The sequence below is a fragment of the Citrus sinensis genome, chromosome 6 (assembly GCF_022201045.2).
Source record: "Citrus sinensis cultivar Valencia sweet orange chromosome 6, DVS_A1.0, whole genome shotgun sequence".
NCBI classification, from domain to species: Eukaryota; Viridiplantae; Streptophyta; class Magnoliopsida; order Sapindales; family Rutaceae; genus Citrus; species Citrus sinensis.
This window is the reverse complement of record NC_068561.1, coordinates 24,862,423-24,881,312: the sequence shown is the minus strand read 5'-3', so window position 1 is coordinate 24,881,312 and position 18,890 is coordinate 24,862,423. Positions and strand designations below refer to the sequence as shown.

The 18,890-nt window shown below is 35.0% G+C and overlaps 1 protein-coding gene across 1 annotated transcript; it reads left to right on the top strand.

Annotated features, from left to right (window-relative positions):
• Nucleotides 1-11,716: 11,716 nt before the first annotated feature.
• LOC102610185 (ABC transporter B family member 15-like) lies at nucleotides 11,717-16,741 on the top strand. Its single transcript, XM_006482441.4, has 7 exons — nucleotides 11,717-12,095; nucleotides 12,216-12,270; nucleotides 12,368-12,546; nucleotides 12,710-13,167; nucleotides 13,256-13,796; nucleotides 14,230-15,126; nucleotides 15,228-16,741. Exons 1-7 carry the CDS (start codon nucleotides 11,853-11,855, stop codon nucleotides 16,623-16,625), a joined length of 3,771 nt encoding a protein of 1,256 aa, XP_006482504.1. The 5' UTR covers nucleotides 11,717-11,852; the 3' UTR covers nucleotides 16,626-16,741.
• Nucleotides 16,742-18,890: the final 2,149 nt, after the last annotated feature.

The window sequence follows — 18,890 nt, the reverse complement described above, 5'->3', positions numbered from 1 at the left end:
CTTATTGAAAAATAATTTAATTGATATCTATGAATAGATTTAGCATTACCAAGATACTCAAACTAAGCAAAAGTGCATCATACTTATGTGGAAAGTTGTTGAATTAAAGTAGGCACGAAAAGCTCTTACCAAATGAGTAAACAATATATCGCTCAGTGAGAAAAATAAATAAATTTATTTAAAAGGATAATACCTTTATTTATTTTTAGTTTATTTATTAAACCCAAAGAAAAAAAAAAAAAAAAAAGAGCTATCCTTTTACTGCTCGGCCTATCTTACAACAACAAGTGTCTACAACAATTATTGAAATATAACTTTTTATTGCTTTTCCAGTTTAATGATGATGTCATGATGATTTAGCAGCATCAAATTCTAATAAGCCATATTTATAATTAGAATGCTATATTGAATTTCTATCCGCATACGAGTAGTGTTAAAGAGAAATTCAGGGGCGGAACCAAAATTTTACAGTACCCTAGGCTAAATTAATATAACTTTATATTCATAAATGACAAAATATACTTAATAACGGTGTAAATAAAAATAATTTTTAAAAAGTAGTATAAAAAAAATCTCAAAACAAATTTACTACTGAAGTTGTACTTTTAAAAACTTTGAATTATAAAAATCATCAATTACAGAATCTAATTCAACAATATTAATAATTTCTCTTTCAACATAAATAACCATACAATCCAAAAAAGAAATTCATTTCCTATTTTACTACGAAGTAATATCTTAATTAAGCTTTGTCATGACTGAAAATGCATGCTTTGTTGTGACTCAGAATACACGGCTCTATTTTAGATAAGGTGAATGAATATGAAATTATTTTATATATTATTGGTAATTCTGTTGTTTGTAATAACTTTTTATTTATTATTATTATTATTATTATTTTGAGATAGACCGGGCTGCAGGCATGGGTCTGCCACTGGAGAAATCAACTCCACGACCACAAGTTTAAGAAGGAAATTAAACTTTTGTGTCGAAAGGAGGCAAGAGAATTATCCAACTTGACTCTTAGATCAACAAATCTTGTGTGATATATTTAGGAAAGTATTTGTATATGCTTTCTAGCGCAAAATCTCTGATCCCTTGGAACAGAAATTCACGGTGCCATTGTTGCCGGCTAAAGAAAGCACGCTCGGAAAGCACTGAAGTTACGTCCTTGTCATTCTCCCAACTAGACCACACAACAAAATAAATAAAACAAAAATAAAAGAATCAACAATCTCATCATTAACCCATGAAAATATTGATGCACACAATAAAAAGTTTCATGACAAAACCAATTGGCAGGCTAGCTAGCTACTTGCTCAACAAATATTGGCCAAGGAAAAATCAATATGCTCTTCACATTCATATCGGCGAAGCAAATGTCCTCTCAAAGCATGATATAAAAATGTATTTAGCTAGTCACATCTTCATCAGATCAAATCCCATGTGACGTTGCTTCTCCAATTATGGTTTCTGAATTGACAGGTTGTGAATTTCTTCCACCCGAAAACCCCGGAAAACCCGACAGAGGCCACCTTGAGGCATGTCCAACCTTTTAATTTACTATTTTTTTTCCCCTCTGGGTGGAGAATTTTCATATCTGTGAAAGGAAAATGATGGGACTGCATCATCACTTACAGTAACTCAATATTTCAGTTCAATTATATGCACCGTTAAAATCATTGTTTGCCACTTTAAAGAATTTGTGAGACATGAATCACATGATGATGAATGAGGAGTGATTTTAAACAGTCAAACAATATTATTGAAGAAATACTTGACATTTCTTTTAAGTTATAGAACTACTTTTTTTTAGACAAACTTTTCGTAAAAATACCCTGTAATGCACCCATATAAAAGTTTAAACTTTGACCCTATAGCTATATATGGATAATAAGCCTAAATGGGTGACCCATCACTTTCTTTACCTAAGAATCACATTCTTGTGGAAACTCAACTGCTTAATAAGGTTCTACAGTGAAGAAAGTAAAAAGCTAGTTACAACAGAGAAAAAACATCTACAATTATCAAAAGGTGTTTGATGATATCTTAACAAGAAAATCATATTCGCGATTTATTGGTGACACTAGAAGCAAGAAAGTGCTTTAACAGATTGATATGATTCAATTTCAAATAGGCTGATTACTGCCTGACCAACTAGAAAAGCATAACTAACATGGAAATTATTTCAATTTCAAGAATTTCGAATCTTAGTCGTAGTGTGTTAATTTAATTCTTTAAACCTAATCGTTGGGACCATTTCGTGCTTAAAAATGTATAGTCTTTTTATCATTACCTTAACTAGGGCAACATAATTAAATAGAACATTTCCTATTTTCTCCTTTGAGAAGCATCTATAACAGTTTACTCGTGTTCTAATTGCTGTAGAGAATCCCTTGTCGCAATCTAATAAAACTTTTATGGTAGAAGGTAATAGGACCAAAAATAAGATAGGCCCAGTTTGAACCTAAATAAATTTAGTCCCTATAAAACTCACGAAAAAATGGACAAACCACTTGGGATAAACGTCTTAGGTGGCAAGACTTCGAGATTCAAAAGGTTCCAAGATTCTAGGCTCTCATTCTAAGACAAACCACTTAGGATAAAATCATTCGGGGGGGTAAGGCTCCAAAGTCCAAAAAGTTCTAAGATCCTAAGGTCCTAAGCTCCTATCCTAAGTACCACCTAGGATAAACTTCCTAGGTTCTAAGGTTCGTATGATCCCAAAGTCTTAGTAAAAACAACCTAAGATTAAAACGTTTCTTCTTGTAATTTGTAGATAAGCATATTCATGTGTCAATCAACATGGGCACAAGAAGATAAGTGTCGCCAAATGTCATAAGAATAATAACACTTGTCGTCAAAGTAACTAAGACTCAAGTCAAATCATTTTCGCCTATAAATATGCCCTCTATTCTCAATAAAAGGCAAGAGAAAATGGGCTCAAGAGGGAAAATGAGGATTTTCTCTCTCTAGTTTTTCTTTTTCTAAATTTATATTTCTAAAAATCGGGTAATTGACTTGACGATCTCAGAGTTTACACCGCAAAGTCGACCCTTTGATCTTTTTCTTGTGTGTGTAGAGTATTGTTGGACAAAGATATCCTCACCTCCTAAGGAAGTAGACTCCTGAGAAGAAACTTAAAGGCATGCTCAAAGAATAAATTCATCATCATCGGATCCAAAAAAGAGGAAATCCAATCCTAAGGGGGCCATTCTTGGTTGGAATTACCACTCAATAAGTTGGCAAAAAATTTACACCAACAGAAAGTACATATTATGTTAACCATACAACAAATTAATAATGCGCAACATATTAAAAAATTGAGAGATAAATTGGTCGTTATATCGAATAGAAATATACGTCATTCTATCACTATCTCGGAGCGGTATAAATTGATGATTTTTTTAAGCATGCATGTTATACGCTCTCATGTACACGCATTAACTCTTGCTTTTGATTCCCAATTAAATAAGTAATAATTAATTAAAATACCCGTTTCATAGTTCTTCAGACACGGAAATAATGTGTAAATTAAGTAGCTAGGCATGGCCTTTAATATTCTAATCAAGAATATTCTCAAATCATAAAAATTTGTTTGGTCTTTATTTATTTCACAAAAATAAGAAAGAAATCTTATCTCTTTAAACTTGTTAATAAGATGTGATACATTTAAGGAAATGGCGGTATATGGGGGCTCTGGTTCTTGTCTAATAACTGAAGACCACAAGAAAACGACTGAAGCAGAAGCATCTATGACTTGCATGTGGTGTGGACCTCTTTCAGCTCTTCCAAGTAATTAATTTGAAGAGCTTCCAACTATCTATTCTATCATTCTACGTTATCTCCCTCTTTGAGAAGAGTGAGAGAATGCCTTATGCCCTTGCTAGCTTCAATCTAAATCAGTCAAAGTGCTTCTAGAGGGGTCCTTACATGGCTACAATATGTATGAGAAAGGAACATGTCCATTTTTAGCAATAGACATTAGACAGCTTATCCCATTCCAAATCTGGACATCTCCTCTCGACTTTTTAGCGTAATCTTATCCCAATTATAGCCTTGATATATGAAAAGCTTTTAGCTGGGCTTGCGAGACCATTTGCTCAACCACCACCGGCCACCACTACATCTTCAAGCAACAGTCCTGAAAACAGCAAAAATGCTTTTTTTATGTGTTGCGAATAGTTCCCTTCACTTGCACAATTTGATCTTATCATGAGTACTTCTCCAAGCATATGTTCCCATGACCAACCACATATAATAAAGGAATCTCAACTGTAATAAATTCAACAAAATATTTTGAGGTTAATGGATGGGCCTTTGTTACCATACATACAACCAGCATATCGAAATCAGTATGTGCATGCTTTTTGCAATGTTAGAAGTGCACACTGTTTTTTTATTTTTTTATTTCCAAAAATGTCTACATTCATAAAATTCAAAGGCAATCTCACGTACAAGAAAGCCATGAACATTAAACAAACATATGGGAACAGTTCTTAATTAATCGCCGTAAAAAGTTTAAATCTTTCACAATTATTACCTCCCCAGAAGCACAAAAAACGCATCGTTTTAACAAAAAAAAAATCAACATTACGGAGTATCCCATGGCCTGGGCTCGGGAACAGCCACGACCATGCCTTCAAGATCGTGCGTAAGCACCACCTGACACCCGAGCCTGGATTGCAAATTCAACACGCGAGCGCGTGAGATCCTCTTGAGCACGTACTCCTCTTCATAGGATCTCGGAGGCAGCCTATCAAGCCACTCTTGAGCAGTGTTGACGGAGCAGGCATCGACCTCTTCTAATCGGTGGGAGGCAGGGTCGATGAGGCCACTGTTGGTCAGAGCTTTGAGGAGAGTCTGAACGGCGAGGCCAATTATCGGGCGCTTCTGGCCGTCGGGGTCGATGGCGAAGAGGTGGACGATTCGGTCGGCAACTTTGGTGGAGGGGGCGGCGGTGTATCGCCATTGTTTCGAGAAAAATTAGGGCTTACGTACAGCTTAACCTTTTAAATCTAGCGATTTATCGGGTCTGGCTATGTTGCAACCAATGGCTGGTTGCAACTGTGGCACGGTACCACATTTACAATATAGCTAAGTCCCGATTTATCTAGCAATATGATATCAAAGACAATTTGACCAAGAAATCTTATGTATGAATCTCTTAAAGTTTATTGCATTTTTTGCTAATTTTGTCTTATATCTCAGTTGGATTTGTTTCTGCGCGCCTTTTGTCTTTGTATAACTAGCTCGTTTGGTTTAAAACCGGCTGTTAGACTCTAAAGATTGCTAGCTAATTCATTCATGCAAAATGTTTTATCTTTTGTTTTTATACGAACTCGTTGGTTTAGCAACAATACCTTATATCAATTAAGAATGAATCTTAGGTTAAATATATAAGGTTTGGATAACCGTAACTTTTAAGTTTGTCACAACTGTTTTAAAAGAGAGATCCCTTCATAATTTTGTACTCACTTTCTTCTTCTTTATATTTTATTGGAGAGCTTTATTCAAAATAATTTTTGAGTGTGAGTCAAGTTCATAGTGTTAGGAAAAATATTATTGAACTTAGATTAGATATATAAGACTTGGACAATCTTAAACCCTTAGTTAAGTTTTGGTTTAAGTAAGGTCTGTACACTTTTATACATAGACTTTTATATGATATCATATTCAGATTCACGCATGAGTGAGCTCACACTACTTTATTACATGACTATAATTATACAAAAAAATTGACTTGTACATGACAGAGAGGAATGACAGAAAAAATATGATCCATCATCATCGTTATATATATAAGGTTGAGTCAATCCATAAATTTTATATATTTTTAAGCTTTATTTGTTTGGGAATATCAGTTCACTCAAGTTAAGACAATGGGTAAAAAATGGTGAATGAGAGTCTTAATGACATGTTGGTACTTTGTTAATTTAGTTGGTTGGCAGGTGTCAGATTCATTATCTATTCTTTGGCCTTTATAAGTGTGTGAGAGGGTACTTACAACCATTATGAGTGTGTGAGAGGGTACTACAACCACTTAAAACCACGTTGGAAGATTTGAGTTTGATGAGTAGAGTTGCAATACTGTCAATAGCCTAGTTACTATCTATTAGGGTTTCTGACTAATACCAACTATAATTAAAGTTGAGTTGTGATGACTCTATGGCGAACCCACTCATGGTTAACTTCAAAGACAAATTTAACATATGTGAGGCAATCCACTAATGATTTTTGTGAACAATGATGTCATTTAATAATTAATATTAAGAAAATTATTATGCTCAATTTCAAAAGTTTTTTTTTTTAAATAAAAAATGGAAGAAGCCCCTTTCTTAGGTGTTGTATATTACCTTATTTGGAAACTTTTATATTTGTTTTTTTAAAATAGAATATAGTTTGTATTTTTTTTATCTTGTGGTCAATTTAAAAATTAAAACGTTATAAATAGGTAGGATGACACATATGTTACAAATTAACTTTTCAAGAGTTTTTTTTTGTTTGGGGGGGGGGTGTCTTTTACTCTACAATTGAGAGTATGCACAGGATTGAAGTATTATGATAGCTTGAAAATGCAGTGATTTAAACCAATAATGGCTCAAGGATAAGTGGTACATGTGAAAACTCAAGATAAATTGTAGAATGATAATTTTCAAGACATCCTCTAAATTAAAGAATAATAGTCACACACTGTACAGTCGGTCTCACACACAAGCCCTTCGAAGTCAAAACTATATATGAAAAGAAGAACAATTTCTTCTTAGAATATGGCAACCTATTTATCTACAGTAACATATAATGGCGGCGGAGGTGTGGAGCTTGACCAGTAGCCCCCCAAAATAGTAAATAGACAGTGTATATAATTACAATTTTTTCCCTGTAGGGTAGAAGTTTTTGCCTTGTAGCTTTAATAATTGAACATTTTATTCCAATAATTAAACACACACAGACATATATTTTCACTTTTCCCCATAAAATTTGACCCCCTAGAATTTCAATCCTAGCTTCTTATCAAAGGAAAGTCATTGAGAGAATTAGGGAAAAGATTTGTCGTACTCCTATGCACTCTTTTAGCTTTTTCTTTTTGAGACTGATTTGAAATGCTCATTATGTCCCCAGTTGGTTGTTTATTTATTTTTATTTTTTTGGAAAAAAAATTGGGGGCAGATTGGAAACAGTAACTTGATTTCTTTGAGTCAAGACTTTAATTCCATTAATCAAGAGTTGCCAACTCATGTGATGGCAATAATTCTTTTGATATTGCAAAATTAGAGAAGAAGATAATTGATTTCTTTGAGCTAAGGCTTTTCAATATTCAAGATTAGAGATGGCTAATAGGCTGTGCCATGTTGGCCCAGGTCTATCAAAGGAAGCTCACGCGTGCTCGTGTTCGTGTCGTGTCATGTTCACTATTCATTTCGTGCCGTGCTAGCCTGGCACACGTGCTCGTGCTCGTGCCCATTCGTGTTGTGCCCACACGTGCCGTGTCGTGGGCCATGTCGTGCTAGCCTGGCACACGTGCTCGTACTCGTGCCCACACATGCCATGTCATGCCGTGCCTAGGAAAAATAGCCCACTAAGCTTTTTTTCTTATTTTAAGAGCGCATGCCAAGTTATTGTCTTATTTTTTTTCAAGCTTATGTATTTTTTTTTAGATCCATGTGCCTTTATTTAAATTTAATAGAATAAAAAATTCAAAACTCAAGTCAATATTCAATAATAATAAGAGAATGTAATATTAGTTGCTAAGTTTGACTCTATGGTATTATAATTCTTTTTTAGTACTTAACAATAACAATAATAATAATTTTTTAAGGGTTAACTTGGAATTACGTAGAATCATATATCATAGTTTATAATAATATTAATACATATCTATAAAATCATGATATTTATAATTTTATTTATTAAAATCATGATATTAAGTATTTATTTAATAAATTATAAACATAAATCAATCATAATTTTTTTGAAACTAAGAATTAAATAAATTTAAAAAAACTTGAGCCAATAAAATATATTAAAAGATTCAATTTCAAGTTATTTATAAAATCATAAAATTTTAAGTTTACTTTCATTAAAAATTGAAACATGCTTATTGCGTGCTTTTTTGCGTGCCGTACTTTGGCTCATCTCTAATCGTGCCGTGCTTTTAAGGCCCGCGTGCCTAAAATCTAACCTCAGCACGGCCCGCGTGGGTGCCCTGCCGTGCCGTGCCGTGCCGCGTGCTCAACCGAGATGTGCTCGTGCCGTGCCGTGCTGTACGGACACGTGTCATGTCTCATGCCGTCCGGCCCATTGGCCATCTCTATTCAAGATGTAGCAAGTCGTCTCATCAACGGCAATGATTCTCTAGATATTGCAAATTTGTTATTTATCTTTATCATGGGGTGGTCGATAAACATTATTTGTTCATTAAAAAATGAATATTTCCCAAAATATTTTAGTGGTTATATTTCTAAAATTGACAAACATGCCTACATCTTATTGTGTATTCGAAATTGACCATACTCACAACCACAACTACATAAACAGCTATATCCACTTGTCATGTTGGATTTATTGAGAAATTTTGTATGTGAGATCATTCAACTTAAGACCTCAACTCCAAAGGACCAAAGCATCTAAAAGTGCTTACTTTGCAATGTGGTTATCTAGTCATGCAAAAGGCGATGTAAATTAATTCTTAGGCAATGAAAATTGATTCTTAAACTAAGCAATATATTAATTAGCACACAATTAAATGTATGGCAGTAGAATAACAACAACAATGTTGTAGAAATAATTAACTGTGAAGAGAATTAGTTAATTGTTTGATAAATTTTATTTTTTAAAAAAGTTATAGGTGTTTTTGAGGAACAAGGCATATAAATATAGAATTAGTTAATTATCATTCTACAAAATTAGTTAATTGTCTGATAATAACTATGGAGCACATCTCCACTCCCTGAAGGAACAAGGCAACCGTTGCCAACTAGCTTAGAAGCAAGGAAGTTGTAGCGCGTAACCACCGCTGCCCACTTTCCATATTTCCACATTTCTAGGCATGCATTCCAAGGCCATGTCTCCCACTAGTTGCACCAACAACTGCCCACTCATGCTTGTTGTTAGGGCCCATTTCATAGCCCTTGGCTTAGTTTCGCGCCATCTCACTTACTGCCCAACTCAACCAACGTGCGCGCCTCACGTATCCTGCGCACGCGCGCTTAGTGCGTCCCACCCCCGCGCTCTCATTGACCAATGCGCTTGCGAGATGCAGCGTGCATTGCCCACACAAAGCCCTTGCCCGTGCAGTCTCGCGCTTCCTGTGCTCGTCCTAATGCATGGGTTTGCTGCCGCACGCCAGTCTTGCCTTGCTTTCGTGCTTGCCCACAAGCACGCCCATGTTGTTGCCACGGCTTGGCACAAGGCTGCAAGCCGAACTAGGTATTCGGCCCTCATGGCCTAAGGCAGTGACACTAAGCTACATATAGAGTTTGCATCCAATAATTTAAATGTTGTTTGATTATTAGCATGTCCTAAGTTATTTAGTGCAACTCTCGAGTTAGATGTAAGTTAGATACATTGTAACTTAACCACACAAAAAAAAAAGATTAAAAAAATTCACGCACGTTTAAAAGATTTTTATGTTGCTCTTGAATTGGATGGCGCAAGCTTAGTTGCTTAGTTAACTAAAATACGCAAAACTAGATCATCAGTGGTTGACAAATTGATGTAAGAATAACTTACTCATTAATTATAAGTCAGATATTAAAAAATTGATTGAACTTCGAACATACATGTTTTTTTTTTAATTTTCCCAGTTTGGACCAAAAACGAAAACTGTAATTTTCATTCAGAATTTTGACAGACCGTGTCAACATTTTTCATTTAACTAATTTAACTTTCCGAAAATTTAACTATTAATTTTATCTATATTTTTACTGGAAATTTATTTTTTTCTGTATAATCCAATCTGTCAAGCAATTTATCTTTAAAAATTACGAATTTCGATTATAAATCTTTCTAGCTAGAAACGCGCATTAAAAGGCTCTCTATTTATAAATTTGGTATCGTTGGAAATTGTTCACTTTGTGTTGGCGCAGTACCGTCCAATAAGTCAATAAGTCATCAAGGCTATTAATTAGTTAATTTATTAATAATATATATGAACTCTATGTAAATACCGTGTGCGTATGCAAGTGCGTCACTCTCTTTCCTTTAGAATACTTATGAATAACAATCATCTTAAATATAAATTAAAGACGTGAATCCAAACAAGTGTATAAACCCTAAACTCATTTAAATTTGAAACACTTACCGTAAAACAGTAGTCGGACCATATTGACTTTTACTTTTTATTTGATACATATAGATGGTCTTGTTATATACGTCTCCACTACTTGCCATCCTTTTGATATTTGTCAAAGGCTCATGGATAAAATGGGGGAAAAGGAAATACAACTTGTTTTTCCACTCAATGTAGTGAACGACCACCGATTTTTTGATTTTTTTTCACCCCCATCCTAACCAATTACCACTTTAAATTTGATCACATGGATATATATGGTTTGGCTAGTGCTGTTGTTGTTCAATGTAAGATGTAATTAACTGTTTAAGTTTGTAAATATTATTATTTTTTAATTACTGATTATACATTAAACTACTGATATTACATTAGATATTTACAATTGTTATTATAGCAGACCATTACATTGATATTTACAATCAAATATAAAATTGAGATTTGCCTATCGTGCATCACGTGGGTAACATTCGTGGTTTTAGTAATGCACAATTTCCATAGCTTGTGCATGCATGCCATCTTAATCAATGTGGATTTTAATTCCTAGCTAGTATACCATACCATACTAGATTTTGCTGGTTAGCAATAAATTCGATGGGAGCAAAAGCCAAGTAACATGATATAGAATTAATTAATGATATTCATAAATAACGAGATTATAAACACTAACTTTGTGAGCAAGAGATGACATGAAGTTGATGAAATGATTTGAAGATCAATAAAAAGTTATATAGATTGGTGACTTTAATTGTTAGTGGGTCATGTATTAGAGATGAGGTAAGGAAGCACATCAGCAGTAAAAGCAAATATATCGTTACTCGATTACATCTTAGATTAACACTTGTCCTTCACGGCGAGTGTTAATGAGAATCATATAGAAAATATCTTGTTAACGCATTATAGAAATATCATACGAGAAGAGCATAAATAGTTAATTAAAAGGAAATTACTTAATACAAACGTTCAGGTTTTAAAAATATGAAGCCGAAGCTGAACTTCAAAAAAAAAAAAAACGAAAAGAAAGGAAAACTTTACGGTGTTTTTTGTTTTAAAACATCATTAAACCTTAACTGTAATTAGATGCTCATTAGCTATAGAATATATTTCATTCTTCTGATAGAATATAAAATACAAAACGAAAAAAAAAAAAAAAAGTAAGTCCAAAGGTGGGTCCGGTCCGGTCCGGTAATCGTCATAAATGACGCAGATCAAAAGGAGACAGCTAAAGTCATCGCGATCATCTTCAGGACATGTTTAACTTTGTTATATTATCGTAGACCTGTCCACATGTTATCAATAAACTAACGCCTCAATTTTGGAGCATGCATCAGCATCACCTACTCTATTTTCAATTCAATATGCTGTTGCCTTAACAGTGCAGTAATTTTCCCACAAAACGCCTATAAATACAGCACCTCAGCATGTTAGTTTCTCATTACATGATAAACTTCTCCCATTTTTTTAACTTCAAGGGAGAAAGCCAAGAAGCCAAAAGCCAACGTAGTTTAAGCCAGGCTAGCCAAAGCAAATTAAAGTGCTTTTCAGAATTGTTGCTTCTTTGAAAATGAGTGGTGAAAAAAAGGCCAGAGGTAGTAGTGAGGTTACAAAGACAAAAAATGGGTCATTTCGATCCATTTTCATGCATGCGGACGGCGTAGATATGTTTTTTATGGTTTTAGGGTACATCGGAGCCATTGGTGATGGGTTCTCTACACCTTTGGTGCTGTTTCTAACAAGTAAATTCATGAACAATATTGGTGATGTATCTAATGTCCCCATCGATGTCTTCACACATAATATTAACAAGGTTCATTTATATTTTTCATTTTCTCCCTTTTTTTTTTTTTTAAAAAAATATATATATATATTTTCTATCGTTTATGCAATAAGAGACTAATTGCTAGATTTTCATATTTTTGTGTGACAGAATACAGTACATCTGTTGTACTTGGCTTTGGGATCATGGGTTGCTTGTTTTCTAGGTAATTTTAAAAAAATAAATTTAACAGTATTTTCTTAAGAATTCTTTATAAGTTAGAATCTTAAAGGAGTGTTGTTTTTTCTTTTTGGAACTTTTAGAGGGATATTGTTGGACAAGAACAGGCGAAAGGCAAGCAACAAGGATGAGAGCAAGATATTTGAAAGCAGTGTTAAGGCAAGATGTGGGTTACTTCGATTTGCATGTTACAAGCACTGCAGAGGTCATCACAAGCGTTTCCAATGATAGTCTTGTGATTCAAGATGTTATTAGTGAAAAGGTAACCTTTTGGTTTAGAGTAAATTCAAAAAGTACTTTTCATTGAACTAGGAAAGTACTTGTATATTCTTTTCAGAGATGAAAGTTACTTTAAATTTAAAGGACTGCTTAGTATTAGTTCTTTGCTGATAATTACTTAATTACTATGTCTAAACTTGTGACAGCTGCCAAACTTTGTGATGAATGCTTCCTTATTCTTTGGCTGCTACTTAGTGGCGTTCTTGATGCTATGGAGACTAGCAATTGTAGGGTTTCCTTTTGTTGTGCTGCTGGTGATTCCTGGATTCATGTATGGAAGGACTTTGATGTCGTTAGCAAGAAAGATGAGAGATGAGTACAATAAGGCTGGTACAATTGCAGAACAAGCAATATCTTCTATAAGAACAGTTTATGCCTTCGTTGGTGAAAGTAAAACCAGCATTGAATTCTCTTCCGCTTTACAAGGCTCTGTGCAATTGGGGTTAAAGCAAGGTTTGGCTAAAGGATTGGCCATCGGTAGCAATGGAGTTACATTTGGTATTTGGTCCTTCTTGTGTTATTACGGTAGCAGAATGGTCATGTACCATGGTGCTCAAGGAGGGACCGTTTTTGCCGTTGGCGCCTCCATTGCCGTGGGGGGCCTGTAAGTTCCTTTACCCTTTGTATAAACATTCTTATATAATAACTAATTGCTAATTCATTGGTACTTATAATTATGTTTTGTTAATCAGAGCATTAGGAGCTGGATTACCGAACTTGAAGTACTTTTCTGAAGCAATGGCAGCCGGAGAACGAATAATGGAGATGATAAAAAGGGTTCCCAAGATAGATTCAGATAGCATGGAAGGTGAAATTTTGGAAAATGTTTTGGGTGAAGTTGAATTCAAGTGCGTACAATTTGCATACCCATCAAGGCCTGAAAGCATAATCTTTAAAGACTTTTGCCTAACAATTCCAGCAGGAAAGACTGTGGCATTAGTTGGTGGTAGTGGCTCGGGAAAATCAACAGTAATAGCATTATTACAAAGATTTTATGCACCACTTGGGGGAGAAATAATTTTGGATGGAGTTTCTATCGATAAGTTACAGCTCAAATGGCTAAGGTCACAAATGGGTTTGGTAAGCCAAGAGCCAGCACTATTTGCCACATCAATTAAGGAAAATATACTTTTTGGCAAGGAAGATGCTTCAATGGAAGAGGTCATTGAAGCAGCAAAAACATCAAATGCTCATAATTTCATCCGTCAGTTGCCTCAACAATATGATACCCAGGTTAGTTCTACCTGTCTCCTAGCTAGCCATTCATATAATAGAAAAAATGGAATAGCATCTTTCAATTCAATGCTTCTCCTCAAAAAAAATATAAAGCCTGAAAAAGATTCATCGCAATATAAAATACATAGCACTTGCTCTATTCAAGTTACAATGTCAATGTTTTGTTGTTTATTAATTTTATTAAAGTAAACCACAGTATTGTCAATTTTGGCGTAATCTCTATTCTCCACGTCATCTACTTCTTTATTTATTGCAATTGCTTCACTTTCTTAAAATGAGCACCCATGTTCATGTACCTCATTACGACTATTATATATTTGTGAATAAATTCTATCTATGTGGGGTATATATATATTTCAAAATGGGATTTGTCTTTTCTACTAAAGAATTTATTTAAATTTTTAATTTTTACGGTGACCATTTTGCACAGGTTGGTGAGAGAGGAGTCCAAATGTCAGGGGGCCAAAAGCAGAGAATAGCAATTGCAAGAGCAATAATCAAGGCACCAAGAATCCTTCTCTTAGACGAGGCAACAAGTGCACTTGACTCTGAATCCGAACGCGTTGTCCAAGAAGCCTTAGACAAGGCCGTCGTTGGCCGGACCACAATCATCATCGCCCACCGGCTCTCCACTATCCGTAATGCCGATGTCATCGCCGTGGTCCAAGATGGGCAAGTCATGGAAACAGGATCCCATGATGAGCTCATACAAGCCGAAAGTGGCCTTTACACTTCACTTGTTCGTCTTCAGACAACAACCCCAGACGACAACAATAATGCAACCATGCACAGCTTGGCTTCTAAATCATCAAACATGGACATGAACAGCACAAGCAGCCGGAGACTTTCAATTGTCAGTCTTTCAAGTTCAGCCAATTCATTTGCTCAGGGCCGAGGCGCTTCACAAAGCAATGAAGAGGACATCAAGAAATTGCCTGTGCCATCATTCAGGAGATTGGTAGCTTTGAATGCGCCAGAATGGAAACAAGCAACATTGGGTTGTGTTGGTGCAACTTTATTTGGTGCAGTGCAGCCAATTTATGCATTTGCCATGGGGTCTATGATATCAGTGTATTTCTTGACAGATCATGATGAGATTAAAAAGAAGACAAGTATTTATGCTTTTTGTTTCCTTGGGCTTGCGGTATTTACTCTTGTGATTAACATTATCCAGCATTACAATTTTGCTTACATGGGTGAGCACTTGACTAAGAGGATCAGGGAGAGGATGCTTTCAAAGATTTTCACTTTTGAAGTTGGTTGGTTTGATCAAGATGAGAATTCAAGTGGTGCCATTTGCTCTCGACTTGCAAAGGATGCCAATGTGGTAAGCAGTATTTTGGAAGATTAATGCTATAAAAAGCACCTTTTTTAAGAAAGCAAGTAAGCACAAATTTGTGGGTTAGTTATGCATTTTGTTTGTGGCAGGTGAGGTCTTTGGTGGGTGATCGTACGGCTCTGCTTGTACAGACGATTTCTGCGGTAATCATAGCTTTCACAATGGGCCTATTCATTGCCTGGAGGCTTGCATTGGTGATGATTGCAGTTCAGCCTCTAGTCATTATATGCTTCTACGCTAGACGGGTACTGCTTAGGAGCATGTCAAACAAGGCCATAAAAGCCCAAGCCGAAAGCAGCAAGCTTGCTGCCGAAGCTGTGTCTAATCTCAGAACCATCACTGCGTTTTCCTCCCAACACAGAATCCTGAAAATGCTCGAGAAGGCCCAGCAGGGCCCGCGAAGAGAGAGTATACGACAGTCATGGTATGCAGGTATAGGCCTTGCCTTTTCCCAGAGCCTAGCATCATGCACTTGGGCTCTGGACTTCTGGTACGGGGGCAGGCTCGTTGCGGATGGATACATCAGCTCTAAAGCCCTTTTTGAAACCTTCATGATACTTGTTAGTACGGGGCGGGTCATCGCGGATGCAGGTAGCATGACTACGGACTTTGCCAAAGGCTCAGATGCCGTAGGGTCGGTTTTTGCTGTAATGGACCGATACACGAAAATTGAGCCTGAAGATCCTGAAGGACACCAGCCCGAAAGGATAACAGGCAATATCGAACTTCAGAATGTCCATTTCGCATACCCTGCTAGACCTGATGTGATGATCTTCGAAGGCTTCTCAATCAAAATTGAAGCTGGAAAATCAACGGCATTGGTGGGACAAAGTGGGTCTGGGAAATCGACCATCATTGGCTTGATCGAACGGTTTTATGACCCTTTAAAGGGTGATGTGAAAATTGATGATCGCGACATCAGATCATACCATCTTAGGTCACTAAGGAGACATATTGCACTTGTTAGTCAAGAGCCGACTCTGTTTGCAGGGACTATTAGAGAAAACATCGCATACGGAGCATCAGATGAAATCGATGAATCAGAGATCGTTGAAGCAGCAAAGGCAGCCAATGCACATGATTTTATTGCTGGATTGAACGAAGGTTATGACACGTGGTGTGGAGACAGGGGATTGCAGCTATCCGGAGGCCAAAAGCAGCGCATTGCAATAGCTCGTGCCATATTGAAAAATCCTGCAGTCTTGTTGCTGGATGAAGCGACCAGCGCACTTGATAGTCAGTCAGAGAAAGTGGTACAAGAAGCACTTGAGCGTTTGATGGTGGGGAGAACAAGTGTGGTGGTAGCACACAGGTTAAGTACCATTCAAAATTGTGATATAATTGCGGTGTTAGATAAAGGGCACGTGGCAGAGAAAGGGACCCACCAATCTTTGTTGGCAATGGGACCCACAGGAGCTTACTATTCATTGGTCAGCCTCCAGAGGACACCTCAAAATACTACTCACGCAACGACAACAACGAACTAAACTCTTTTTTTTTTTTTTGGGGGTTATTTTATTTGTAATAAGAAGAGTTTATCTTTATATTGTGTAAATGTATGATACAAGAATGAGATTAATGTACTCGCCAATTACGATTTTAACTTCCTGCTTTTAATCATCTTTATATTCTTTATATTTATTAATTTTAACTCTTTTTCTTAATGAGATGTAAATATTGTCTGAGCTCCAACAAACGTAAAAAAAATTAGTAAAATTATATTGAATATATATATATATATATTTTTTTTAAAAAAATTATTTTCTTAAGATTTTAAAAAAATGATTAATTACAGATATTGGTGAAAATTTTGAAATAGATTGGTAGGGTTCAACACGAGCCCAATATAACTTTGTAGTGCCCATATATGTGATTTGGTTAGAGACTATATTTGAGTGATGGTGATAACTGCCTTATGTAATCCTCAAAAAACCGTTTTTGAAGGGTTTCGAAAATACATTTTAGTTTCTCCATAAAATAATTTATCTATCTTTCCCATTCTATCTCATTTTCTCTCTTTATCTCTAAAATCTCATTAACTAGACACAATTTACAAATTCCAATCTCTTAGTGTTTTTTGTTTTATCGACGACCATCCCAATAGGGTTTCTTTATATAGTTTCTTAGAATTTGAAAACACACAAACTATATACAAGTTTAATGGTCTCCACTCTCTTAAATGGGAATTTTGAAAATAAATGTGGCTATTCGAATGATATACAAAATTAAGGATCAGCTACCTTCTTGTTAATTTTTTTTTTTAAAATGCAAGTTTCACAACTATAGAGAAGATATATCTAAAATGAGGTGTGCATAGTTTTCAAGTGATGGAGAGATTATGCATTAACTAAGGGTAAATGATAATGTGTACAGCACAACAGAGGTTTAGCACGAGGCCAATAACGGACTGGGCCTTGAATTCATATGGATTAAGAGAGAAATGATATATGATCCCTTCAAACTATATTACTACTCTTCACTATTCAATTTATCTTAATACTTTATAGAATTATTCTCAGTAAAAAACCAAAAAATATTATTATTATTATTTGTTTTATTCTCTCTCAATTCCCTCCCTCTTTTCTTCGTGACCATCACTTTACCATTTCATCAACAACAAGTTCATTACCACTACTATCACCACCATAATATATCTTCTTAACCATCAATTGACTCATTGCCTCCACCAATATATGATGAGTTTCAATGTTAGGTTTTGTTAAATTTTATGAACAATTGATTGATATAAGTTTTGATTTTGTGTAATAATCTAAAATTTTATTTAGTTTCAATTTGGAATTTGATTAGAAGTAATATTTGATTCAATTTTTGAATTAATTAAAAAAATTAAGAGAAATGTGAGAGATGAAAATTTCATTTATTGAGAGCCTGAGAGAAAAGGGAAAAATAGTTGTTTTTAATTAATTATTATTTTTAATTTCAATGAAGGTTCATAAAACATTTAATTGTCCAATTTCAAATGATTAAGGAAGAAATAGATAGTGAATTATACCCATTTTCCTTGTGAATTCTAAAGTTGACATGTTGTTCTTGAAGATTTGGATAAACTAATGCGAATTTGTACCTACAAAGGGCACTTTGATGCTCAAGTTAGTATTTGTGTTTAGAGAATTTCTGGATCTAGATTTCTCTTAATTTTTTGTCAAATAGCTAATAGATCATTTCTCAATCATTTTAGCCTCCATTCATAGACCAGGAAAATTGGACTTGGCAGGAAATTTTGTTTTGGATCTCAATATTCACCATTGATTTCATTTGTTTCATTTTATATTGTTAGATCTGACAATCATTTTTGTCTATATCTGAATTTCCAATACATAGTTTAGTTAATAATCACATGCTGTAACTATTAATGTTTCTAGGTTTAATTATTGATTATCTCCGGTCCTTTTGTAGAAGTTAGGTGGCTATTGATCTCTAATTCTAGGATCAATATAAACTATATCCATATTAATCTCTAATCCAAGATCAATAGAAGTCACATCCATATTAATCTTTAATCTGGGATCAATATAGGGTATATCCGTTATACGAATCAATAATGCTTGCTGGGCACATGGTACAGTGCAAATGGCTATATTTTTCATTTTTTTGCACTTACATTCGAGCAATTTTAGAATAAATAATACTTATTAAAAGGCAGGGGCAGTGAGATAAATTAAGGAAATCAAATATCACAATCTCCATCAACTCATTTCTGGCAAGAAGCCCATGAGCATGTCTTACTTGGT